The sequence below is a fragment of the Sus scrofa genome, chromosome 12 (assembly GCF_054392235.1).
Source record: "Sus scrofa isolate SSC_HxYL_T2T_F1_AM1 chromosome 12, Sscrofa_HxYL_maternal_Yorkshire_Landrace_v2.0, whole genome shotgun sequence".
Taxonomy (NCBI): domain Eukaryota; kingdom Metazoa; phylum Chordata; class Mammalia; order Artiodactyla; family Suidae; genus Sus; species Sus scrofa.
Window position 1 is genome coordinate 23060032 of NC_139394.1, and position 26728 is coordinate 23086759.

The following is a 26728-nucleotide window of genomic DNA, read 5'->3' on the forward strand; positions in this document are numbered from 1 at the left end:
AAGCCTCAGGTCCCATCCTAGAGATGTGACAACTGTCCTGGGGGTGTTTATGTTTAAAGTTTCTTAGATGATCCTAATGTACAGCCAGCACTGAAAACCACTGTTGTAAATGGACAAGCACAGAGAAGTGAGCCAAGGAAAGCACAGCTGTAGTTCAGAAAAAATTGCTGTACCAGAGAAGAATTCCTTTGTTATTTATAATTCATTATTACACAGTTTCAGATATATTTAGATCAAATAACAGTCTACAGAACTAACTACATTTAGCAATTGAGATTTAACATGATAAAATTCTAAGAAGGTCTTAACCAAATCTAACATAAACAGGGCTCCAAATTATGTGGGTAAACTAATCTTGAATTTGGATTACCTAATTCGCTGATATATATACCACATGTCCAAGTGAGATATGGTATTCAGAAAGGGAAAATAATCTATTGTAAAATTTCTAGATTACACATACAAAACTGGTTTAAATCCTTCTCTTCATATTGAGGACATCAACCTCTTTATTCATGCTTTAGTGGCTAAAAACTAAAACACACATCACACAAATCCTTGCATTTGACCTTCAAAACCGTCCAAGTGCTTAATAAAAGCACAAAGGCTCCATCCCAGCACTGACCTATTGCATCCCCAGCCCCAGGCTCCATCTTGCCAGGAGCAGGCTGAGGTGGTGCTGGGCTGCTGTTCTTCACAGGCTCAGCACTTGTCCCTGAGATAGTTTCTTTTCGAGAGGCTTTAGGTGGAGGTGGCTCTTCGACCAATACACCACTTTGTCGCTGCCGTCGCCTTTTCTTACTCCATAATTCATGGCAATCCTGCCAGTGGGGTAGGCTGGAGAAAGACAAAATCAAAGCAGAAAGGTGTTTGGGAATGCAGTAGTGAGTGAATGGAGCAAACACAGATTAAAATGGAAAGGCAAAGAGCAAGGGGAAATGGAAAGGATAAAGAAAACGTAAAAATAACCAGAAAAGTTAGTAAATAAATTGTAGCACTGTAAACCGTATTGTGGCATGTAGTAGTCTGAGAAAATAAAAATCCAAAAGCCCAAAGGATTTCTTTCTACTGTGAGAAATGAGGATCTTGGAAGTTCCCTTGTAGTACAGGGGGTTAAGGATTTGGTGTGCCAGAGCTTGGTGTAGGCAGCAACTGCGGTGTTCAGTCAATCCCTGGGCCCATGGAACTTCCACCTGCCAAAGGTATGGCCAAAAGACAAACAAAAAAACCCCACAAAGCTCGGAATTCCTATGGTGGTGCAGTGGTAACAAAACCCAACTAGTATCCATGAGGACTCGGGTTCACTCCCTGGCCTTGTGCAGTGGGTTAAGGACTGGTTCGGATCTGGTGGAGTTGTGGCTGTGGTGTAGGCCAGCGGCTACAGCTCCGAGTTGACCCCTAGCCTGGGAACTTCCATATGCCACTGGTACGGCCCTAAAAAGACAAAATAAAAACAAAAAACAAAAACTCTCCACCTGCCCCCCCCAAAAAATAAATGAGGATCTTGCTAATACCAGAGACACACCTGCTATATAAATGTCCATATTCCAGTCAAATAGTTAAGTTATAATTGTTCTTGCTTGGCATAACAAGAATAAAAGAGACCTTTGCTGGTCGAGTTTCAGTTGGGAATAAATAGGACAGAGATGACTGCCTTGTTAGTATCTACAAAAAGTCCAAACAAAGTGATAATTTAAATCTTGGAACTAAATATGCTTATCATTAAATCGTCTCTGTATGAAATCAATTTATGTGTTACTGAGTCTGTGAAGACCACAAAACCGATTTCTTTCTTCTTTATGCCACTAATTTCCAAGACTGAGTATTTTAATTTGTGGGGTTTGTTTTAATACATTTCCAGACTTTCTTATACTCAATAATGCAAGTAACTCCAATGGGTCTAACTCTACTACAATAAAGATTACCACAGTCAAAAGTTTCCAGTTTTTACTAAAAAGCTTATGTATTTCAACATATCAAAATTCAAATACAATAAATGAATCTGGATATTTCTCTGGATTACCAGATTGGTACTTACTACCTGTTCATGTACTAACATCCCAAACACTTAAGAAACAGTGTTTCTCTAAGAGACATCCCGAAACTCTTGACATGAAATCTATAATGCTATGCGACAGTCAAAAACTTTTTTTTTTTGTCTTTTTACCTTTTCTAGGGCCGCTCCCGTGGCATATGGAGGTTCCCAGGCTAGGGGATCAAATCGGAGCTGCAGCCACCGGCCTACACCAGAGCCACAGCAACGTGGGATCCGAGCTGCGTCTGCGACCTACACCACAGCTCACGGCAACGTCAGATCCTTAACCCACTGAGCAAGGCCAGGGATCAAACCTGCAACCTCATGGTTCCTAGTCGGATTCGTTAACCACTACGCCACAACAGGAACTCCAGCGACAGTCAAAAACTTTTTATCTGAGGGTTCCCGTCGTGGCTCAGTGGGTTATGAACCCGACTTAGCATCCAAGAGAACGAAGGTTTGATCCCTGGCCTTGGTTAGTGGGTTAAAGATCCAGTACTGCTGTGTGCTGCGGTGTAGGTCACAGACACAGCACAGAACCCAAGTTGCTATGGCTGTGGCATAAGCGAGCAGCTGCAGCTTTGATTCAACCCCTAGCCTGGGAATTTCCACATGCCAGGGGTGCAGCCTAAAAAGACCAAAACAAAAAATAAAACAAAAAAGCCCCCCAACTTTTTATCTGTCAAAATGTGAGATGTGAGTATAGAACCTCTGAGGATCCTATACAATACAGGAAATTCATAAGATTCTGATGGAAGACATATTCAAAGACCATATTTTCTGTGTCAAAATTCAGGACATATGACCTGACAATGAGAAAAACTATTTAAAACTAGGACTGTTCTTACCAGTGTGAGATATACATGGTCACCACAGATACAGGGAATTAAAGAAGTTTAAATGGTTATGAGCAAAAACTAGGAGGAATACTTTCAGAGAGGCTGTATGGGGCAATATGTTGGGGGATCCAAGAACAAAAGAAGATAGCCTGAGTACAATTATGACAAATATCGTATCTAAATCTATTTCTTGTTTAAAAAGAAATCAGGAGTTCCTGTCATGGCTCAGCAGTAGCGAACCCAACTAGGATCCACAAGGACTCAGGTTCAATCCTTGGCCTTAATCAGTGGGTTAAGGATCCGGCATTGCTGTGAGTTGTGGTATAGGTTGCAGATGCGGCTCAGATTCCACTGGCTGTAGCTGTGGAGTAGGTCAGCAGCTATAGCTCCAATTCGACCCCTAGCCTGGGAACTTCCACATGCTTCAGGTGCAGCCCTAAAAAACAAAATAACACACACAAAAAAAAAAAAAAAAAAAAAAAAGAAAAAAGAAAGAAAAAAATCGCAGGAGTTCCTATTGTGGCTCGGCAGTTCCCATCAAATCAGACTTGTATCCATGAGGATGCAGGCTCAATTCCTGGCCTTACTTGTGGGTTAAGTGCCATAAGCTGTGGCGTAGGTTGCAGACGTGGCTGGGATACTGCATTGCTGTGGCTGTGGCTGGTAGCTGCAGCTCCAATTGGACTCCTAGCCTGGGAATTTCCATATGCCTTTAGTGTAGCCCTAAAAAAAAAAAAAAAAAAAAGCAATAAACTTCCCCCCCACCCCATTTTTGGTCGCCCTGCAGCATATAGTTCCTGGTCCGGGGATCAGACCTGAGCCATAGTTGTGACCCTCACCACAGCTGTGGCAATGGCAGATCATTTTTACCCACTGCACCACGATGGGAACGCCACTGCAGTTCCTTTTTTTTAAAAAAAACTAGGAGTTCCCATCTTGGCGCAGCAGAAACAAATCCGACTAGGAACCATGAGGTTGTAGGTTTGATCCCTGGCCCTGCTCAGTGGGTTAAGGATCTGGCGTTGCCGTGAGCTGTCGTGTAGGTTGCAGACGAAGCTAGGATCTGGTGTTGCTGTGGCTCTGGCATAGGCTGGCAGCAACAGCTTCCATCAGATCCCTAGCCGGGGAACCTCCCTATGCCATGGGTGTGGCCCTAAAAAGACACAAAGACAAAAAAAACACAACTATTACTGGGATAGACCATGATGGAAAAGAATATAATAAAAGAGTGTGGGAGTTCCTGCTGTGGCGCTGTAGCGAAATGGGATCAACAGCATCCTGGGAGCACTGGGACAAAGGTGTGATCCCTGGCCTGGCAGTGGGTTAAGGATTCAGCATCGCTGCAGCTATGCTGAAGTTGCAGCTGTGGCCTCAGATTTTATCCCTGGCCCAGCAACTCCATATGCCGTGGGGCAGCCAAAAAAAAAAGTGTGCGAGTGTTGTATCACTGGGTCACTTTGCTATACGGCAGAAACTGGCACAAAATTGTAAATCAACTACACTTTAATTAAAAAATACATTAAAAAAAAAAGGCATCTAAGAGTTAAGAAACCAAAAACCTATTATTTTGAGTTTCTCATCTCCTGAGGCCTACATGGTTTAAGGTCCAGCACTTACTCTGGAGGATCCATTTTGCTGAGCTCGACATCTTTAAGGAAGTCACTCTGTAGGGTCTGTTCAGCTGTACAACGTTTGCTAGGATCTAGTGTCAGCATGTGGTCCAGTAAATCAAGTGCTGCTGAAGGAATGCTGTGGAAAGGAAGAGAGAAACAAGTTCACAATGACCCACAATGACCCCACAGTTCTTTTTTTTTTTCTCTTTCTTCCTTTCACTTTCGGCCACCTCAAGGTATATGGAGTTCCCAGGCCAGGGATCAGACCCAAGCCGAAGTCACAACCTAAGCTGCAGCTGTGGCAATGCTGGATCCTTAACCACTGTGCTGGGATGGAGACTGACCCGGCATCCCAGTGCTCCTAAGACATTGTCAATCCCATTGTGCCACAGCAGGAACTCCAACCCCACGGTTCTTAAACATGCAACCTTGTGTCAAAGGCCTCTGAATTTCCAACTCCATTTAAAACTATGGGAAGGGAGCTGGAACCTGGCTAAACAAGCAAGCAAATCTGCTTCTCACACAGGATTCAAGAAATACAATAATACAGGTAGAAAACATCAAGCCAGAACTTTCATTCTCTTTTTGTCTTAGAAAAATCAAAAGGACCATGAGAAAACTTACATACTGTTCAAAATAAAATGGTTTTCTATCATCTGAAGCCTTCGTATGAGAAAACTCTAAAAGGGCTATGATAAAACTCACACTGCTCAAAAATAAAATGTTTTCCTATGATATTTTGCCATAATAATTGGGACAACAGTAACTCCCCAGGATAGGAAAAGGCCAAGACCAAACAACAGCCAAACACAGAAACTAGATATACATATAGGTCAAGCTCACAAAGAGAATTCTTCTCGTAGGCGCCTTCTATACTGCTTCTTCGGTTTCATTGTATTGAAATAGGGCAGCTTGATAACATCAGGCCACACAGCTGGACAAGGGCTACCACAGAGTCGACTGAAAACAAAGCAAAAAGCAAGAACAAGGAAGTGAGTGAGTCAGTGTCATAAATTCTGGAGATTCTGGAAGCAGAACTTATTACCTCCTGAGGTCTGGGGGATCTTGGCTTATTAAATTAAAAGGCATGCAGAAAGGTAAAGCCTGACCTCACTGCTTTAAGGACAGAAGAAATAGGACAGAAAGACTGGTTACAAGACAGTGAAGAGAAAATACTGCCACAACAGTCCAAGATGATACACATATTTGGTTTTGTAAAGCATGTTTATCATCATCCACACAGATTTTAGTTACCAATTTTGTTCTGTTCAGTTAGAACCAATTTCAAAGAGCTGAGCTGGTCCTATAATGTCCCTAAAAAGGAAAACTGACAGAAGAGAGCCTATGATTGGAATTTTGCTGGAAAACTGAGTTTACCCAATAACCATAAGTTAAACGCCACCTTAAAAAAAGTCTGCATTAGTAGTTCCCATTGTGGCTCACAGTGGTTAAAGAATCTGACTAGCATTCAGGAGGACGAAGGTTTGATCCCTGGCCTCACTCAGTGGGGTTAAGGATCTGGCATTGCCGTAAGCTGTGGTATAGGTCGAAGACTCAGCTTGGATCCTGTGTTGCTATGGCTGTGGCGTAGGCCAGCAGCTGTAGCTCCAATTCGACCCCTAGCCTGGAAAACCTCCATATGCCTCGGGAGTGGCCCCAAAAAGCAAAAAAAAAAAAAAAAAAAAACCCAAAAAACAAAAAACAAAAACAAAGTCTATATAAGAGTCTATATAAGTCTTTTATTTATCCCCTGCAACCCTACTGGGGAAAAAAAAAAAAAAAAAAAAAAAAAAAGAAAAACCCCTCAAACCCCACCCAAATTCCATCCCAACACAGAACCTCACAAAATTCTCTATTTATAGGCTCTCTTTTTTAAGTATCTGTATACATGTTATATCACTTTATAAGCTCTGAGCTCTCTGAAATCAGGGACCTATCTTATTTATCTCTGAAATCTGAAGTTTAACAGAGAAAGGAACTTGTTAGAGAACAGGTTCAAAAAATGTTTGCTGAATAAAGTTGATCTTAATCCTACTTAAGTAAGAATGGAACAGCTACTTGTAAATGGCATGCATTTATATGAAGAACTAATAAAAACTATGCAAAGAAAGATGTAAGAAGTAGGTAGAATACGACCTCTTTCCATATACAATCCATGACAAAATATACAGTGAACCTGAATGAGTGAAAAGAAACTTACTTGGACATAAGGAGCATAAAATCGTTTAGTAGAATGACTGAAAAGTGTTAGAGGATGAGATTACCTATCACATCTGGGCTACTCAGAGCACATGCACAGCTGTACCTGATCAGTTCTAGCTGAGCCAGTTCCAGATTGGCTTGAAAAATAGGCTTCTTTGTGAACAGTTCCCCAAGGATGCATCTAGAAAGAGTAAAACTGAGAGGTCAGGAGAGAAATCTCTGGAGTCTACTTAAAGTATGTCTCAATAAACTTTTATAGTAGTATTATCGGGCTGCATCTGATATACCATGTTGTAATTAAGCTCCAAAACTCAGGGCCTGAGTTTCATAAAAGAAACTCTTGCAGTAAAACACTATAAAGGATTTAGATTTGCCAGTAGATCAAACTTTTGCCACCCATAAAGGACAGTCTATAATCAGAGATAAGGAGTCAAGAGTCCTTTTCTATAAATCCCACTGTAAATTAAGGAAATAACTAAACACTATAAAAATCCACTCTTCAATTTCACAAAGATGTTCAGCAGTTCCAGTAAAAAGAGTATTAGCTTTTTTCATTCATCTGCTCTGTAGAAAATGCACTATACTATAGCCCTCTTGGCACTATATCTGTAAAGGAAGTTTAGCGTCATCAGCCAGGATCAGTCACAATAGGACTTTCAAATCTATATTGTTCAAACACCTTTAACATCTCAAAAAGGCCTTTCAAAACTATATTGACAGTTTCCCTGTGACACAGTGGGTTAAGTATCTGGCTGCAGCAGTCCTGGGTCACTATTGTGGCAGGGTTTTGACCTCTGGCCCTGTAACTTCCACATGCCACAGATGCAGTCAAAAAAAAAAAACAAAAAAAACAAAAAAAACAAAAAAAAAACAAAACCACCCACAAAAAAACCTACATTGACATGTTTACATAGTTTCCAAGTATCTCTCCACAAATTACTTATTAATTACAAAAGGAAAACTGGTAACTATTTATTGGGGAAAAGACAACATCTTAACCAAGTGACCAAAATTAACATTATCAATAAGAAGGTAAACAACGTTCATTTAAGTACAAATATAACACCTTAAAAAGAACACTTATAAAATAAAAAAATGAAATTCTGCCATTTGCAACAACATGGATGGACCTAGAAGGTATTACATGCTTAGTGAAGTAAGTCAGAGAGTGAAAGACAAATACGTGTATGTTACCACTTATAGGTAGATTCTAAAAAATAATATGAATGAATACAGCAAAACAGAGACAGACTCATAGAGGAAAAAAATAATGGTTTCTATTTGGACAGGGAAGTGGGGGAGGGCAAGACACAGACAGGTTAAGGGATTAAGAGGTATAAATTACTAAGCATAAAATAAATAATCACAAGGATACACTGTACAGCACCAGGAATATAGTCAATACTTTGTAATAACTTTAGATGAATAGAATCTATAAAAATTTGAATCACTACATTGTACACCTGAAATTAACACCATAAACCAACTATACTTAAAAAAAAACAAACATGTGAATATAAAAGCAAATGTGGCAAGATGTTAAAAATTAGTGATTCTAACATGAATGATCTCAAAATAATTAAGCTGAGTAAAAGATGTCAGAGGGAAAAAAAATCATCATATACAGTATGATTCCATTTACATAAAATCCTAGAAATGAAAATGAATCTATAGTGAGCAGAACAGTGGTTGCCTGGGAATGGGATGGTGTGGACAGGAGAGGACTACAAAGGAGCACATGGACAATTTTGGAGGTGACCATTATCTTGGTTGTGGTGATGGTTTCAATGGCATATACAATACGTCAAAATTTAAATTATACACTTTAAACATATGCAGTTTATTATAAACCTCGATTGAAAGATTTTTTAAAAAATTAGTGAATCTGGATAAAGGGTATATTTAAGTTCTTTGTACTAGTCTGGTACCTTTTGTATACACTTGGAATTGTTTCAAAGTAAAACATGAAGAAATTACACGAATATTCTATACTTTTTATATGACTAAAATATTTTATTCTTTAAAAAGTGGGGAAAGAAAAAATGATGAACAATTAATCTCTGGGAGTTCCCAACGTGGCTCAGCGGTAATGAACCCGACTAGTTTCATTACCATGAGGGGGTTAAGGATCCAGCGTTGCCATGAGCTGTGGTATAGGTCCCAGCAGCAGCTTGGATTCCGAGTTGCTGTGGCTATAGTGTAGGTCAGCAGCTACCACTCTGATTCGATCCCTAGCCTGGGAACTTCCATATGCCTCAAGTGTGGCCCTAAAAAGACAAAAAAAAAAAATCTTTTCTGGCCTGTGCTTTGAAATGACATTCATTTACTTATTTATATGACATTTATTTACGAAAAGTCCTAAGACCAATGTTTACAGTCAGCTCTCCATACCTTTAGGTTCCGTATCACACAGATTGAAAATATTCAGAAAAAAAAATTCCAGAAAGTTTCAAAAAGAAAACTTACATTTGCCATGCTAGCAACTATTTACAAAGCATTTACATTGTATTTACAACTATTTATATAGCATTTACACTGTATTAGGTATAAGTAATCAGAGATAATTGAAAGCATACCAGAGGATGTGTGTGAGGGTATGTGTAGGTTATATGCAAACACTACATCGTCATATAATGGACTTTAGCATCCTCAGATTTTAGATGTAGGGGTCCTGGAACCAATATCCCTGTAGATACAGAGCCATGACCTCTGTAAACCTAAAATTCTTCAGCTTGACAATACTTGAGAAAGCAAAACAAAGCTAGCTTTTAAAGTTGCTAGTACCTTTCTTTTGGAATACTAATGTTAATCTCAAATAACAATTTTTAATTTTCTCTCAAACCTTATCCAGAGATAGAAAAGTAGAAGTAAAATTTAATCCTATTTCTAATATTAACTGCCAAATTAAATTCCAAATTCAGTGTTATCACAACTGGAAAATAAAATGCAGAAAAAACAAACCCCGGTGAGTTTTCAGACTCTGGGTATAATTTATTGTACTAGTCTTTCTTCCCTGATTTTCAAACTGACTGCTCCATCAACTGTGTCAAGAACATCCTACAGGAGTTCCCGCTGTGGCTCAGTGGCTAATGAATCCGACTAGGAACCATGAGGTTGCAGGTTCAATCCCTGGCCTCACTCAGTGGGTTATGGATCCAGCGTTGCCGTGAGCTGTGATGTAGGCTGCAGATGTGGCTTGGATCCCGCGTTGCTGTGGCTCTGGCATAGGCTGGTGGCTACAACTCCGATTAGACTCCTAGCCTGGGAACCTCCATATGCCACGGGAGCAGCCCAAGAAATGGCAAAAAGAAGAAAAAAAAAAAAAAAAAAAAAAAGAATATCCTACAAAAAATATCTTCAGCGATACCACCAATCACCAAAGTAGTAAGTGCACATCAAAATCAGGCAAAATCTCAATTCAATGAGTCACTAAGCTTTAAAGAAAGTATAATTTTCTATAGTTCTAATTTTCAATTATGTTTTTGCATTTTCTTTTATTTCAGTTTCCAGTCCTTTGGTGGGGAATATGTCATTATGTAATCAACATTTTGCTACTGCACTGAGGTGGCAGGTTGCACAGACTGAAATAGTACCAACAGAGCTATGAACTTGCCCTGTGCATCTTAATGGGGCGTTAACTTTAGAGCCTGGTTGTGACAATTTAAATGCTAATACTGTTAAAGCAAATAGTCCAGAACACAAACACGCCCAGCTTGAGTCAGTAAAATTTAACTGAAGCTTCATTTGAATTGGTTATGCTACTACAGAAATTATGTTCTCTTTCTCCATCATCTTTTTGAATTTTGAAATAAAATCCTATAGTGCTCCTTTTAAAGAATGACATTAACAGAGAAGAGAAAGAATGGGGAAAAGTGATATGTTCCCCTGGTAAGTATGTGTATCACAATCCTGAAGTATGGAGAGCAAGGTCAGTGTATACAGATAAATCATACAGCATTAAGAAATAATTACCATGATCCATTTAAAACGTCTATGCCTCTAACATAAAAATTGTGGTCTCTAATTTTCTACTAAAAGGAACTAAGATGCATTAGAGAAATGGCCAATTCCAGGTTCTGAGGCAGGAACTGAAAAGGATGAGCCTTGGGGAGTTCCCGTCGTGGCGCAGTGGTTAACGAATCTGACTAGGAACCATGAGGTTGCAGGTTCGGTCCCTGCCCTTGCTCAGTGGGTTAACGATCTGGCGTTGCTGTGTGCTGTGGTATAGGTTGCAGATGCGGCTCAAATCCTGCGTTGCTGTGGCTCTGGCGTAGGCTGGTGGCTACGGCTCCGATTAGACCCCTAGCCTGGGAACCTCCATGTGCCACGGGAGCGGCCCAAGAAATAGCAAAAAAAAAAAAAAAAAAAAAAAAAGAAAAGAAAAGGATGAGCCTTGGAACCAGAAAAACAATGAAGGTTACCAAAGACTACTATGGTTGTGTCAAAAAGTCCCAAGAAATAACATGAGTAAATTCCCACTGGTCAAAGACTACAAAAAAAAAAAAAAAAAAAAAAAAAAAAAAGGAGTTCCTGTCGTGGCTAAGCAGAAACAAATTCGACAAGGAACCATCGTGAGGTTTCAGCTTTGATCCCTGGCCTCGCTCAGTGGGTTAAGGATCCAGTGTTGCCGTGAGCTGTGGTGAAGATCACAGACACAGCCAGATCCAGCGTTGCTGTGGCGTAGGTCAGCAGCTACAGCTCCAATGGGACCCCTAGCCTGGGAACCTCCATATACTGTGGGTGTGGCCCTAAAATGACAAAAGACCAAAAAAAAAAAAGACTGCACAGTTTGAAGAGGAATAAGGATTGATAACTATAAAGGATTAAAACACACCAAATATTTTTAAATCCTGAGTTCATAAATGAAACTAAAAAATGAACCCAAAATAACTTCTCCTTGGTCATCTTTGGATGATAATAGCCACCCTATCACTTTGAAAACCAGTAAATGAAAGAATTAAAACTTTTCTCTATCAGTTATACCTAGGGTTACCTAAATAGACAAGTTATATTTCTTCTAAGAAAAAATGATATGATTAGAATATCATATCACAGAACAACAAATGAATGGATGGACATGGATCACTACTAGATAATATTTCAAAATGAGACGATCATAATTATGTAAAACAGTGTGTGTGTAAATCTGCTCCAATAGGGGTGCATATTTTATTATTAGTACTGCCTGTAAAGATGTAAAATGATTAGAACTGCCTATAAGATGATAACAAAAAAATTTTTTTAATAAAAAGCATGCTGGGAGTTCCCATTGTGGCACATCGGTAAGGAACCCAACTAGTATCCACAAGGATGCAGGTTTGACCCCTGGCCTCGCTCAGTGGATTAAGGATCTGGTGTTGCTGTGAGCTGCAGTGTAGGTCACAGACAAGGCTCAGATCCCACACTGCTATGGCTGTGGCATAGGCCGGCAGCTGCAGCTCCAATTTGACCCCTAACCTGGGAGCTTCTACATGTCACGGATAAGGCCCTAAAAAGCAAAAAGCAAAATAAAATAAAATAATTTTTTAATAAATAAAAAGCACACTAATTTTTAATAGATTGTTTCATTTGTTTTTAAATTCTCTACAAATAATGCATTCAGTTATTGCCTATATTCTGGGCAGAGGCTCCCACTACTTCCTACTCCCAGTTTTGATTGCAAGTGACTATAGAATCTGTCAGAAGTACTCAAAACCACCTGTAAAGTAGTTTCAGTGTCAGTGAGTGGCTGGGAATCAAACCTGAATTCTCTACAATTTATAGGAAATAAAAAGAACAGGGAACCATGCTAGAAAATCATCATGAGGATGCGATCAGCAAAATCCAGTCTGTGGGAAGTTCTATAGGACAAATGACCCAATTTTTTTCTAAAAGATTGTAAAAGGGGAGAAGAACCAAGAGCGAGAGAGGGAGAATCTGTACTTAAAAGATTTGAGATAATCAACTGCAATCTATGGACCTTTTTTGAATATATTTGGATCCAACTAAGCTAAAAAAAAAAAAAAAAAAAAAAAAGAGGGAATAAAAAGACTATTGGGGAGATGTTAAAAAAAAAAAAGAGGAGTTCCCGTCGTGGCGCAGTGGTTAACGAATCCGACTAGGAACCATGAGGTGGCGGGTTCGATCCCTGCCCTTGCTCAGTGGGTTAACGATCCGGCGTTGCCGTGAGCTGTGGTGTAGGTTGCAGACGCGGCTCGGATCCCGTGTTGCTGTGGCCCTGGCGTAGGCCGGTGGCTACAGCTCCGATTCAACCCCTAGCCTGGGAACCTCCATATGCCGCGGGAGCGGCCCAAGAAATAGCAACAATAACAACAACAACAACAACAACAAAAAGACAATAGACAAAAGACAAAAAAAAAAAAAAAAAAAAAAAAAAAAAAAAAAAAAAGACAAGTATATGTCTGATATTGAGAAATATTCAATAGATTCCTTTGAAATCTGGCTAAAAGTTTATCCCTATACTTTTGAACTTAAAAAAGAGCTACAAAAAGCTAAAGAAGAGATAAAACAGGATACAAGTTCAACGGTATGTGAGTTACAAACAAAAGAAAAGGTGAAAACAGCCTTACCCACAGCTCCAAACATCTATTGCTGGTGTATAACGCTCTTCTCCCAGCAGAAGTTCTGGAGGTCGGTACCACAGAGTAATGACTTTGTTTGTATAAGGACGACTGAAATGTAAAACACAACCATGAAGTAAATTTACAATGTCCTCCGATGACAAACATTTGTACAATTCAATGCACATTACAATAGCTGCCAGAGTTCCTGCCACGGCACACTGGGTTAAGACTCCAAATGCAGAGGCTCAGGTCACTACGGAGGTGCAGTTCAATCCCCCACCCAGCAGAGTGGGTTAAAGGATCCAGATCCAGTGTTGTCACAGCTGTGGCTTGGATTAAATCCCTGGCCCAGGAACTTCCACATGCCTCAGATATGGCCGTAAAATTTAAAAAAAAATGAAAAATAAAAAATAGCTGCCAACTGGAGATCATCTAAACAGCTCCTTAGCAACCTAAAAGTTCAAAAGTAAACAAGACATGGAGTTCCCGTTGTGGCGCAATGGTTAACGAATCCGACTAGGAACCATGAGGTTGCGGGTTCAGTCTCTGGCCTTGCTCAGTGGGTTAGGAATCCAGCGTTGCTGTGAGCTGTGGTGTAGGCCGGTGGCTACAGCTCGGATTCAGTCCCTAGCCTGGGAACCTCCATATGCCGTGGGAGCGGCCCTAGAAGAGGCAAAAAGACAGAAGAAAAAAAAAAGTAAACAAGACAGAAGTAGGTGATAAAGAAATAATTTGCATTCCAGCTTGGGTTGATTTACTTCAGTCTAAGGTAGATATAAGAATTTAGATTGAATTTACTATTTAAATCTAGGTGGTGGGAGTTCCTGGTGTGGTGCAACAGAAAAGAATCTGACTAGTACCCAAGAGGATGCGGCTTCAATCCTTGGGCTCACTCAGTGGGTCAGGGATCCAGCATTGCTGTGGGCTGTGGTGTAAATCACAGATGTGGCTCTGATCCCACACTGCTGTGGCTATGGCATAGGCTGACAGCTACAGCTCCCATTTGACCCTATGGGAACCTCCGTATGCGGCTTGCACGGCCCTAAAGAAAAAAAAAATAAAAGGATAAAGAAGGAGTTCCCACTGTGGCACAACAAGATCACCAGCATCTCTGCAGCACCAGGATTCAGGTTTAATCCCCAGCTCGCACAACGGGTTAAAGGATATGGCATTGCTGCAGCTTTGGCATAGGTCATAACTGTAGCTCAGATCTGATCCCTGGCCCAGGAACGTCATATGCTGTGGAGCAGCCAAAAAAGAAAAAAGAATAAAAAAGATTCTTATTTCCCACATGCAATTTTGAGAAATGACTCACCTCTCTTCAGAATTATAGAGCCGAGCAAGTCCAAAATCTGCTAGTTTGATCTGCCCACTGTAAAACAAAAGTAATTATCTTCATAAGTAACAGCAACAGCCTCCCAATTATATCTAAAGTCAAGTGCTAATTTAGGAGTTAAAGGAATTACAAAATTGAATTTAACCTCTCTTCTTTCAGTTCTACTCCTTTTTCTTTTCTTTTTTTTTTTTTTTGCTTTTTAGGGCCACACTTGTGGCATATGGAAGTTTCCAGGCTAGAGGTTGAATTGGAACTGCAGCTGCCAGCCTACACCATAGCCACAGCAATACCAGATCCAATCCTCGTCTGTGATCTACACCACAGCTCACGGCAATGCCAGACCCACTAAGCGAGGTCAGCATCCCGTGGATACTAGTCAGGTTAGTTTCCACTGAGTCACAACAGGAACTCCCCTAGTTTTACTCTTAATGGTCACTCTCCTTTTATTTGAAATTAAGCCTCTTTTGACTACTCTACTATATAAAGCTCTAGGCATTTTTTTGTTTTTTTGGGTTTTTTTCTTACTGCTACTGTATCTTTGGATTTGACTCCTTAACTAAATATTTCTTTTATTTTTTGGTAAACAACAGTGGCTAGAAAATGCTAGATTAAATACCTACTCTTGGGGAAAAAAGGAATGTGCTGTTCTAGATTAAGAGAGCTTTAAGAGGCCTAACAATTAAATCCAATTCATAATCTTTGACTGATTCTGGTTTGAACAAATTAGCTATACAAGAGATTTTTTTTTTGGGCCTCGCCTGTAGCAGGTGGAAGTTCTCAAGACCAGGGATCAAATCTGTGCCACAGCAGCAACCCAAACCACTGCAATGACAACAACGGAACTTTAATCTACTGCACAGCAGAGGAACTCCAGGAACTCCTATTTTTTTAAAGATATTTTCTTATCATAGTTGATTTACAATGTCTGTCAATAGGAACTCCTATTTTTGAAATAAGTGAAAAAACACAAAATATGGACTGTATGAATATAATAGGTAATAATTAATCTGAGGGATTTTAGGGTCAAGCATAATGATGATGTCTGTGATTTACTTTAAGTCAGGCAGAAAAATAGGAAGAAAATAGAGTAAAATGTTAACTATGTATTTTTAGTTATATTCATGTCTCAATTTCTTAAAATTTGACATCTGCCACAACAAAAAGTAAAACCACAACAATACTATGGCTAGAAAAAAAAAATATATATGGCATATGGAGGTTCCCACACTTGGGGTCAAATCAGAGCTGTAGCCACTGGCCTACACCACAGCTACAGCAATGTGGGATCCAAGCTATGCCTACAACCTGCACCACAGCTTATGGTAACGCTGGATCCTAAACCCACTGATCAAGGCCAGGGGAGTTCCCGTCGTGGCGCAGTGGTTAACGAATCTGACTAGGAACCATGAGGTTGCAGGTTCGGTCCCAGGCCTTGCTCAGTGGGTTAAAGATCCGGCGTTGCCGTGAGCTGTGGTGTAGGTTGCAGACTCGGCTCGGATCCCATGTTGCTGTGGCTCTGGTGTAGGCCGGTGGCTACAGCTCTGATTAGACCCCTAGCCTGGGAACCTTCATATGCTGCGGGAGCAGCCCAAGAAATGGCAAAAAGACAAAACAAACAAACAAGCAAAAAAAACTGATCAAGGCCAGGGATCAAACCCGAATCCTCATGGATATTGTCAGGTTTGTTAACAACTGAGGCACGAGGGGAACTCCGAACCTATGTTTTCAAACAGAGAACATACCTTTGATCTGAACAATTTTTTTGATGAATGTGACCCCTTCTATCAACATACTGCCATTATTTCCTATACCATAAAATTATACAACCCTGACCTTAAAGGGGTTCTCCTCTACCATAAAATTATACCACCATGACCTTAAAGGGGTTCTCCTATACCATAAAATTATACAACCATGACCTTAAAGGGGTTCTCAATCACCTTAAAGGTGATTCCTGAAATAGGAATCACCGAGAAATCATGTAAGTATTTCCTGGGCTCCATTCTCAGAGATGCTGACTCAGTAGCTCATGGTTCATGAATTAGCATTTCTAACAAGCCCACAGGTGATGCCAATGGTGGTGACCTTAGAACTACTCCCTGGAAGGGATCACAGCCACGTTTCACTCTAAGTATTATGTCTTTGACACTGATGTCAAATAATATATATATATTTTCATTTTGGCCTTGAGCATGGCATGTGGAAGTTCCTGGGCCAAGAACTGAACACAAGCCACAGAAGTGACCCAACCCGAATAAGTGACAATGCCGGATCCATAACCTGCTGAGCCACAGAGGAACTCAGGTAATATTTTAATAAAATGCAACACAAAATGTTAAGAAACAATTTAAAAAACATTTTGGATTAAACATATCTATCTATATTCCTGTGGAGCCTATTTATTCTCATTTACAGCTTGTGTTACCTCTTGGGGAACAAAAAGCTAGTTCACCTTTTTTTTAAGGGACTAGGAATATCACAGGTGTCCAATAGCTCAGATCTGACAGAAAGGTGAAACAGAAGGGGCAAAAAGACTATCCTAGAAGGTGCTCCTCAAAGTCTGAGCAATGGGACAGAATATCAAAACAAGGTAACTACCACCAACAAAATTTTACATTAAATCAATCTTTACCATTCCTAATAAAGATTAAGATGGCACCTTTCCTTCCTGTCCCACGCCTCATTACAAGTTTCATTAATAAGCAAATTCTAAAAAAAGCAAAAGGAAAGCAACAGCTGACCTAAGCCCTATATTGAGACAAAGAGTTCCTTAAATTTCTTGGCATCCTTACAGCAGAAATTGACAGAACACTGTAAATCAACTATAATAAAAGAAATTTAGGAGTTCCCATTGTGTTGCAGCAGAAACAAATCCAACTAGGAATAATGAGGTTGCAGATTCAATCCCTGGCCTCGCTCAGTGAGTTAAGGATCCAGCATTGCAGTGAGCTGTGGTGTAGGTTGCAGACACAGCTCAGATATGGTGTTGCTGTGGCTGTGGCATAGGCTGGCAGCTGTAACTCTGACTGGACTCCTAGCCTGGGAACCTCCATATGCTGAGGGTGTGGCATATTAATTAAAAAATTTTTTTTGGCATCCTTTGATCCCAAAGACTCAAGGCCAAGTCCTACTAAGGTAAGACTGAAAGTTAAAATGGAAATAGATATACGGATATGGAAAACTTGGCTAGACCTAAACATCACCAGCACCTAGTGTATTTCCTAATTTATCCCCTCCTCTCAGTAAAAAAACTTTCTTCACTGGAAATAGAAGTCATCAAGTAGGAGCTATTTCACATTCTTTTACCTATGAACTTCTTTGCAGCTATTGGCTTTCTTCCTTCACATACAGAAAAACTGTTAACCTCTTCTTGTTCAAAGATAATCAGTACTACCACCTGTTGCCTTGACCCCATCTCCTCCCGAATATTGCTCCTTTTCGGGTTTTTGGTTTTTTTTTTTTTATTCAATCCTTTTTCTGTCACATATGGAACATATCGAAGTTCTCGGGCCAGGTATCACATCCAAACCACATCTGTGATCTACACCACAGCTGTGGCAATGTCGGAGCCTTAACCCACTGCACCAGGCCAGGGATCGAACATCCACAGAAGAGAAGCCAGATAATTAACCCACTGTGCCACAGTGGGAGCTACTAAAACTTTGTTCTTTTAAATTACTTTGGTTCTTTCCTGAATCTTCAATTTCCCCTTCACAATAAAAAATGCTTAAACCTCTACATTCTTAATAAAAACAAAATAATTAAAGTCACACCTACAATCACCTTCCCATCAATCGTGCTACCCACTCACTTACCCTCACTGTCACCACTGGTCTCTTAATTTTCAGATTCTCCGCTTGGGTCTTAAAATCTTTCTGCACAAGTTCCCATTGTGGCTCAGCAGTGACGAACCTGATTAGCATCCATGAGGATGTGGGTTCAATCCCTGGCCTCAATCAGTGGGTTAAAGGATCTGGCATTGCTGTGAGATGTGGTGTAGGTCGCAGATGCAGCTCAGATTCCAAGTTGCTGTGACTGTAACAAAGGCCGGTGACTATAGCTCTGATTTGACCCATAGCTTGAGAACTTTCATATGCCTCAAGTGCAGCCCTAAGAAGATTAAAAACAAAAACAAACAAAAAAACTGTCTGCATCATCTGATATCCATGATCACACATTTCTTAAACCTGCCTATTTTGCATTCATATTTCCTTATTTCTATTCGTCTGACCAGTCTCTAGGTTCCATCTTCTCACCTCTTTTCTATGCTTGGTAACTCCTGAATCTACACTGCTAGCTTGGAACTCCCATGTGCCTATTTGATGTCACTACCCTGGATATATAGCAGATATATCTGAAAGGGATTTAACTCTTTTCCCCAACCACCGTGCTCTACCTCTGTATTCCCTATATTGACCACTTTGTCACCTATCTATTTTCTCAAGTCAGAAATCTGTGAGTTATCTTTAAGTACTTTGATTTATTCCCTACCATTCATTCACTCACCAAAGGCTACTGATCTACCAAGTTATTTCTGTCCATCTCAACTAGTTATGCCTTGGTTCAAGCACAGGTCTCCCTGCCTCTAGTCCACACTTCATATAGTGAGCGTTCAGTGACTTTTTTAAAACGCAGACTGTGTCTCTCCTGTATCTAAAATGATTTGGTCTCAATTATACTTGTGTAATTAAGATAAAATAAACACCATGGAGCCCAATCCTACTGTTTTCCCTCTCTCATCAATTGCTTTCTCATCCCTGTCCAGCTGAGGACTCCTTACCATTCTCTCTAGGCCATCTCACCCAGAAGTCTCTGCAGACAGAACTAAATGGGCCAGAGTAGAGGCTGTGTGGATCAGACTAGACCATGAGACTCTTGCATCCTGCTTAGCAACCTGAGAAGGAAATTCAGTTTAGTCTAGAACCTCATCAGCTTCCTCAATATGTGAAGTCAGGGACAGAGAAGGGTCTGGGCCAAAAGAAAGGACTGCAGTTACTCCCTGGCCTGACACAATCCCTGAGAAGCAAAAGGAACAGAGGAAAGCATATTAACACTCTAGTCTAAAAAGCTGCAAGATGATAGCCATCATCGTCAAGTTTTTATTCTTTTTTAGGGCTGCACCCAAGGCATATGAAGGTTCCCAGGCTAGGGGTCTAACTGGAGCTGTAGCTGCCGGCCTACACCACAGCCACAGCAACACCAGATCCGAGTTGCGTCTGTGAGCTACACCATGGCTCACAGCAACGGCAGAGCCTTGACCCACTGAGCGAGGCCAGGGATCAAACCTGCAACCTCATGGTTCCTAGTCAGGTTCGTTTCCGCTGCGCCATGGCGGGAACTCCAAGTTTTTGAAGCATCATTACTGGGATACAGATTAACCAAGCCCATTGTGGGTCACAGGAATAGTGACAGAAAGGAATGAATAATCTTTTTTTCTCTTTTTGGGCATTTCCCCCCGACCCCCACCTCGAGCATACGTCTTCCCAGGCCAAGGATCAGATCCAAGCTACAGTTGCGACCTACATTGCAGCTGCACAATGCCAGATCCTTAATCCACTGTGCCAGGCCAGGGATCAAACCTGCCTGCATTCCATCGCTGCTGATGCCACTGAACCACAGCAGGAACTCCAGGAATGATCTTTCAATATCACAGTTTGTGGGATTTTCCATTTTGCTCAGCAGTTAACAAATTCAACTAGGGTCCATGAGGACTCGGGTTCAATCGGTTCAATCCCTGGCCTCGCTCAGTGGGTTAAGGATCCAGCGTTGCTGCAAGCTGTGGTGTATAGCTCACAGAGGCAGCTCCAATCAGATACCGCATTGCTGTTGCCGTGGCGTAGGCCAGCAGCTACAGCTCCAACTCGACCTCTAACCTAGGAACTGCCATATGCCGTGGGTTCAGCCCTAAAAAACGGCTATGTATATACACATACATACATGTGTACGTATATGTATATTTACATATATATAAAATGTTTTGTCTCATAAAGGTACAAATACATAGGTATAAAATTTGAAATAAAGCATTAATTGTATAATTTAAAAACAAAAAATTAACCAAACCAGCACCCTTCAATGGCTTGCAATTTAAGCTTCTTGGCAAGATATATAAGACCTTTAAATTGGCTCCTTGCAACTGTCCAGCTTTATCTCTTGATATTACGTACTTCACTTTTCTTACCTTAGCAATATTGACTTATTTACAGTTTTCCAAACATAACATGCTATATTATTTTCACATTTATATGCTTTTGTACAAACAATCTCTTTTGTCTAGAAATGTAACCCTATGTTGTTGGTCTTTATGATAAAATTTTATGCATTCCTCAAGACTGCATCTTCCCAGGAGGAGTTCCTATAGTGGCTCAGTTTGATCCCTGGCCTTGTTCATTGGGTTAAGGATCTGGCATTGCCATGAGCTGTGGTTTAGGTCATAGACACAGCTTGGATCCCATGTTGCTGTGGCTCTGGTGTAGGCCAGTGGACCCTAGCCTGGGAACCTCCATATGCTGAGTGTGGCCCTAAAAAGACAAACACACAAACAAAAAAAAAAAAGGAATGCATCTTCCCAGATGCTCCCGAATTCAAGAGAAGAAAAAAAGGCTTAATAAATGTTTATTGAATTGAGCAATTTATTTGCTTAGCTTTCTAAATAAAACTCTGAACTCTCGAGGGACCAACCATCCCATGCAGGACTTTTTAAAAATCAAGATAGTCCTGGGTAACCCTACAGAATTGGTTATCCCTGTTGGAGACAGGAAATAAGTCACAATTACTCCATATTCTTATCTAAATGATGTTTGTTAAATAGAACTGAACAGAAATGTTTTTTAAAATGGGTGCATCAGACAAAGATGGCTATAAATAGCCAAATTACCTACAGAAACAAACACTGACCTTATTTCAATGGTACAAGACTTGCTTTTTATTCTTCAATAGGCAGGGCTATTACAAAGACTAGTGTCAACAGTATAACTGATATCACCATCACAATTTAGGCAAAAAGAGAGGAAGAAAGCAGATTATAAAAACTTCTGAAGAATTAGCACTGTTTTTCACCAAATTCCTTTCCGTCTATACTATTAAAAACTGGGAGTAAGTTCTGCGCAGAAAGGTCAGTCACCAACTACACCTGTGTTTACTCTAAAATTCAATAACTGAAAAAGTCTCAAGAGCTGCTAAAAGAACAGGCATATTTCTCTCCACTAAACAAAGAAGAATTTCATTAAGAATTCCATGTGGGAGTTCCCGTCGTGGCTCAGTGGGTAACGAATCCGACTAGGAACCATGAGGTTGCGGGTTCGATCCCTGCCCTTCCTCAGTGGGTTAAGGACCCGGCATTGCCGTGAGCTGTGGTGTAGGTTGCAGACGCGGCTCGGATCCCGCGTTGCTGTGGCTCTGGTGTAGACCAGCAGCTACAGCTCTGATTCAACCCCTAGTCTGGGAACCTCCATATGCTGCAGCAGTGGCCCAAGAAATGGCAAAAAGACAAAAAGACGGAGAAAAAAAAAAAAAGAATTCAATGTGTGCTTGAATTTTCCTAGAACAACAAAAGTATTACTATTATTGTTGTTGTTGTTGTTTTATTACTGAGCCACAGCATATGGAAGTCCCCAGGTCAGGAGTTGAATCCAAGCTGCAGCTGTGGCAATCAGATACTTTAACCTCCTGCACCGAGCAGGGAATGGAACCTGCACCTCTGTGGCAACCCAAGCCACCTGTAATCAGATTCGTTGCCCACTGTGCCACAGCGGAACTCCCCACAAAAGTATGATTTACTAACTATGGCAAAAGCTCTTTAAATATTCCTGTAGGATGTAAGTGAGTCCCTAAAATATTTGCAATTCAAAAAAACCTTTACAATCCTACCTCTTAGTTCCCTTACCAACACTGAGTGTGGAGACTCTGCTGATCAGAGTACCCCATCACAGGAGTTCCTGTCGTGGCTCAGCAGTAACAAACTAGACTAGTATCCATGATGATGTGGGTTTGATCCCTGGCCTCCCTCAGTGGGTTAAGGATCTGGCACTGCCATCTGTGAGCTGTGGTGTAGGTCACGGACACAGTTCAGATCCTGCGTTAATGTGGCTGTTGTGTAGGCTGGCAGCTGTAGCTCCATTTCATCCTCTAGCGTGGGAACTTCCATATGCCGTGGGTGCAGTCCTAAAAAGCAAAACAACAACAACAATCGAGTACCCCTATCACAAGTTGTTCCTAAGGTACAGACATCAGACATATGTAAATGTAAAATACTGCATTATTGGGTCTACCTAAAACACAATTAACTAGCTAAAACTAAGGGGGTCAAAAGAAAATGCTTCATATGGTTTCTATGTTACCTGTTGTTCAGCAAAATGTTAGAACACTTAATATCCCGATGCAGGAAATTCTTTTTGTGACAGTAATCCAATCCTTCCATCAGCTGTTTCATGAATGACTTGATATGGTCCTCAGAAAAGTGCACCAAACCAGATTCCAACAGTCCCATTAAGTCATGGTCCATATACTCAAACACAAGGTAAAAGGCTCCTACATAAGATGAAAGAAAATATTAAAAACGAGAAAAAGGATGCTAAAATCACAATGCTTCAAATTTTAATATAATTCTGGAGTTGACCATAAGCTCTCTGGAAAAAACATTTAATTTTTTTTTTTCTTCTTGGCCTCGCCCATGGCACGTGGAAGTTCCCAGGCCAGGGATCAAAACCAAGCCAAAGTCACTGCAGTGACAATGCTGACTCCTTAGCCAACTGTGCAACAAGAGAACTTCAAAATCACTTAATTTTAAACATGAAGAAACTGAAACTCAAGCAGCTGAACAATTTGCCCATTCTAATAATAAATAACAGAACTACCATTGTAATTAATCCTCTGACTCACAGTCCAATGTTCTTTGGACTACTTACTAGTTGAGGTGGGACAACTGCCCCAATTATGTTGTGTAACAACTAGTCTTTTTGTGATCTAATGTGTTGGCAAATTAGAGATCCCTTGGGCCAAATCCAGTTAGTCTACTGCTGTAAATAAAGTTTTATTTGTGACACAATACCATGCCTACTTGTTACACACTAAGACTATTTTTGTGGAAGTCTTTACCCTAGTTAATAGCATGCACATAATATGTCGGGGTGGGAGTTCCTGCTGTGACGCAGCAGAAAACAAATCTGACTAGCATCCATGAGGATGCACCTTTGATTCCGAATTGCTGCGGGTGTGGTGTACGCCAGCAGCCATAGCTCCTATTCGACCCGCAGCCTGGGAACGTCCATATGCCTCAAATGCAACCCTAAAAAGAAAAAAAAAAAAAAAAAAAAAAAAGGCCAGGGGTACATATATTATAAATTATTAACAAAATTTATAGTACATAGGAACTGAGGAGTTCCGGAGTTCCCGCTGTGGCTCAACAGGATCAGTGTCTCCAGAGTGCTGGGACAATCCTAGGCCCTGAACAGTGGGTTAAGCATTCAGCACTGCTGTAGCTTAGCTACAGGTTGTAACTGCAGCTCGGATTTGACCCCTGGCCTGGGGAACTCTGTATGCCTCAGGGCGTCCAAAAAAGGGGGAAAAAAAAAAAAAAAAAAAAAAAGAATCAAGGAGTTCCCTAGTGGCCTAGCAGTTAAATATCTGGCAGCACTGTCACTGCTGTAGCACAGGTTCAATCCCTAGCCTGGAACTTTGGCAGGCCATAGGTGGGACCAAAAAAGCAAAAAAAAACCATCTAATTCAACTTCCTAATGGCTAGGGGGTCAAACTGAAGCCGCAGCTGCCAGCCCACACCACAGCCACAGCAATGTGGGATCCAAGCACAGCAAAGACCTATACCACAGCTCACAGCAATGCTGGATCCTTAACCCACTGAGTGAGGGCAGGGATCAAATCTGTACCCTCATGGATATTAGTTGGATTCATTCCCACTGTGCCACAAACTTCTCCCTAAATTTAAAAGTAGAAAAAAGGCTAAGAGAATTGTAAAAGACTTGAAATTCACAGTATCTTTCCACTTTTGGCACAGTGCATAATAGAGGCAAATAAGAAATACTAGACCTAGGAGTTCCCTGGTGGCCTAATGGTTAAAGGATCTGGCGTTGCCACTGCTATGGTAGTTTTGACCCCTGCCCTGAGGACTTCTGCATGCCACAAGCATGGCCAAAAAAAAAAAGAAAGAAAAAGAATAGAAGAGATACTAGACCTAAGTTAGATAATGATCCTTCCCATACAAAATTCTTCTCTCAGTATCATAAAGGCAAGGATTCTTAGTCTACTGGATAGACTTTAAGGACTCTGAACTCTCTGAAAGAGCACACAACATTTTAAACACAAGTGTACACATTTTAAATGTATTTTTTTGAAGAATGGATCCATAAGATATTTTAAAAGGGCCATGACCCCCCAAAACTTAAGAACCCACTGCATTAAAGGAATGTCTTAGGAGTTCCCATTGTGCCTCAGCGGTTAACGAATCCGACTAGGAACCATGAGGTTACGGGTTCGATCCCTGGCCTTGCTCAGTGCATTAAGGATCCAGTGTTGCCGTGAGCTGTGGTGTAGGTCACGGACATGGCTTGGATCCGGCGTTGCTGTGGCTGTGGTGTAGGCCGGCAGCTACTGTTCCAATTCGACCCCTAGCCTGGGAAACCTCCATATGCTGCTGGTGCGGCCCTAGAAAAGGCAAAAAGACAAAAAGACAAAAAAAAAAAAAAAAAAGGAGTGAAGGAGTGTCTTAGCTTTAGCTAAGACCTCATACAAATTAGAAGAAAACACTAATACTGTTAAAGATGAGTAAATAAAGGACATAAAGAGACAGCTCGAAAAAGAGATAATAGGAGTTCCTGCCATGGTGCAATGGAATCAGTGGCATCTCTGCAGTGCCTCGATGTAGTTCGATCCCCAGCCTGGCACAATGGGTTAAAGGATCCAGCACTGCTGCAGCTGCTGCAGAGACTGCAACTGCAGCTTGGATTTGCTCCCTGGCCTGGGAACTCCATATGCCAAGGGACAGCCAAAAAAGAAAAAAAAAAAAGAAAAAAGAGAAAGTAAGTAAACTTACAAACATGGGGAAAAAATGTATAATTAATAAAAGGAATGCAATCCAAAATAGTATCATTCATACTTCACTTATCAGATAAGGTGACAAGGTTTTAAAAAGATAAAGAGCATTAGGGAGAATAAAGTGGGATGGGATTCACTGGTGGGACATAGATCATCACTACCTTTTTTAAAAGCTATCTAACATTAAATATGAAAATTCCCTTCACCAGATGAATTCTACTTCTTGAAAACTATATTAAGAAATAAATTAAAAATGCAAAGATTTACGTACAAAGATGTTCAATGCAGTGCTATTATATTTTTTTAACTGGCCAACTAATTGCTCAACAAGGACTGGTGAAATAAACATGGATCTGTCTTTATGTGCAATCATTAAAACATATTAATGATACATGAAATTGCTTATGACAAGTTATCAAACACTAAATACACCTTGATCTCAGTTACATTAAAATAAATACAATATAAATAACCAGAAAGAAATATGACAAAATGCTAACACTAAAGTGATTTTCTGTCTGTGGTGTACACTGGGAGGGAAGGGGAGAGAAGAGACTGCTGTTTTCTTTTACTTTTTTTTCTTTTCTTTTCTTTTTTTTTTTTTTTTTAAGGCTGCACCTGCAGCAACTGGAAGTTCCCTGGCTAGGGGTCAAAGCCACATCTGCAGACCATGGCTCAGCTTGTGGCAATGCCAGATCCTTAACCCACTGAGCGAGGCCAGGGATCAAACTCATGGACACTATGTCAGGTTCTTAACCTGCTTAGGAATGAAGAGAACTCCTCTTTTTCTTATTCCTCTATATTTTCAATTTTTCCACAGTGGGCATGTATGATGTCCATTCATTTATTCATTATTTTATGATTTTTTTAAAAAAGCATTTACAAAGCACATGGTAAATTATTTAAATAGTACCTACAGAATGGTATGGATAAAAAGCAAGAACCTCTCAGCATTCAATGAACATTTTTTTGGGTTGCCTTACAAAAATCAGCTATTCACTGTATTATTTTTATAATCAGAAGTTAAAAATATACCTGGTATCCTTAATTCTATTTCAGTCTAATTTTGATAAATCCATCTATGCAGAATT

General features: G+C 40.5%; 1 protein-coding gene across 45 annotated transcripts in view; it reads right to left on the bottom strand.

Moving 5' to 3' along the window:
• Window positions 1–26728, bottom strand: part of CDK12 (cyclin dependent kinase 12) — an 85939-nt gene that overhangs the window by 37131 nt on the left and 22080 nt on the right. For 44 of the 45 annotated variants that reach the window (XM_084984557.1, XM_084984552.1, XM_084984544.1 and 41 more), the window contains exons 6-12: window positions 22928–23117; window positions 14568–14624; window positions 13259–13360; window positions 6793–6870; window positions 5331–5447; window positions 4492–4623; window positions 626–837 (exon numbers count right to left, since the gene is read on the bottom strand). In XM_084984557.1, coding sequence (XP_084840683.1) covers window positions 626–837; window positions 4492–4623; window positions 5331–5447; window positions 6793–6870; window positions 13259–13360; window positions 14568–14624; window positions 22928–23117 — 888 coding nt within the window. Of the gene's footprint in view, window positions 1–625; window positions 2209–2647; window positions 3275–3559; window positions 3620–4491; window positions 4624–5330; window positions 5448–6792; window positions 6871–13258; window positions 13361–14567; window positions 14625–22927; window positions 23118–26728 lie in introns of those variants that run through there. The other variant, XM_084984561.1, reaches the window with a different exon arrangement.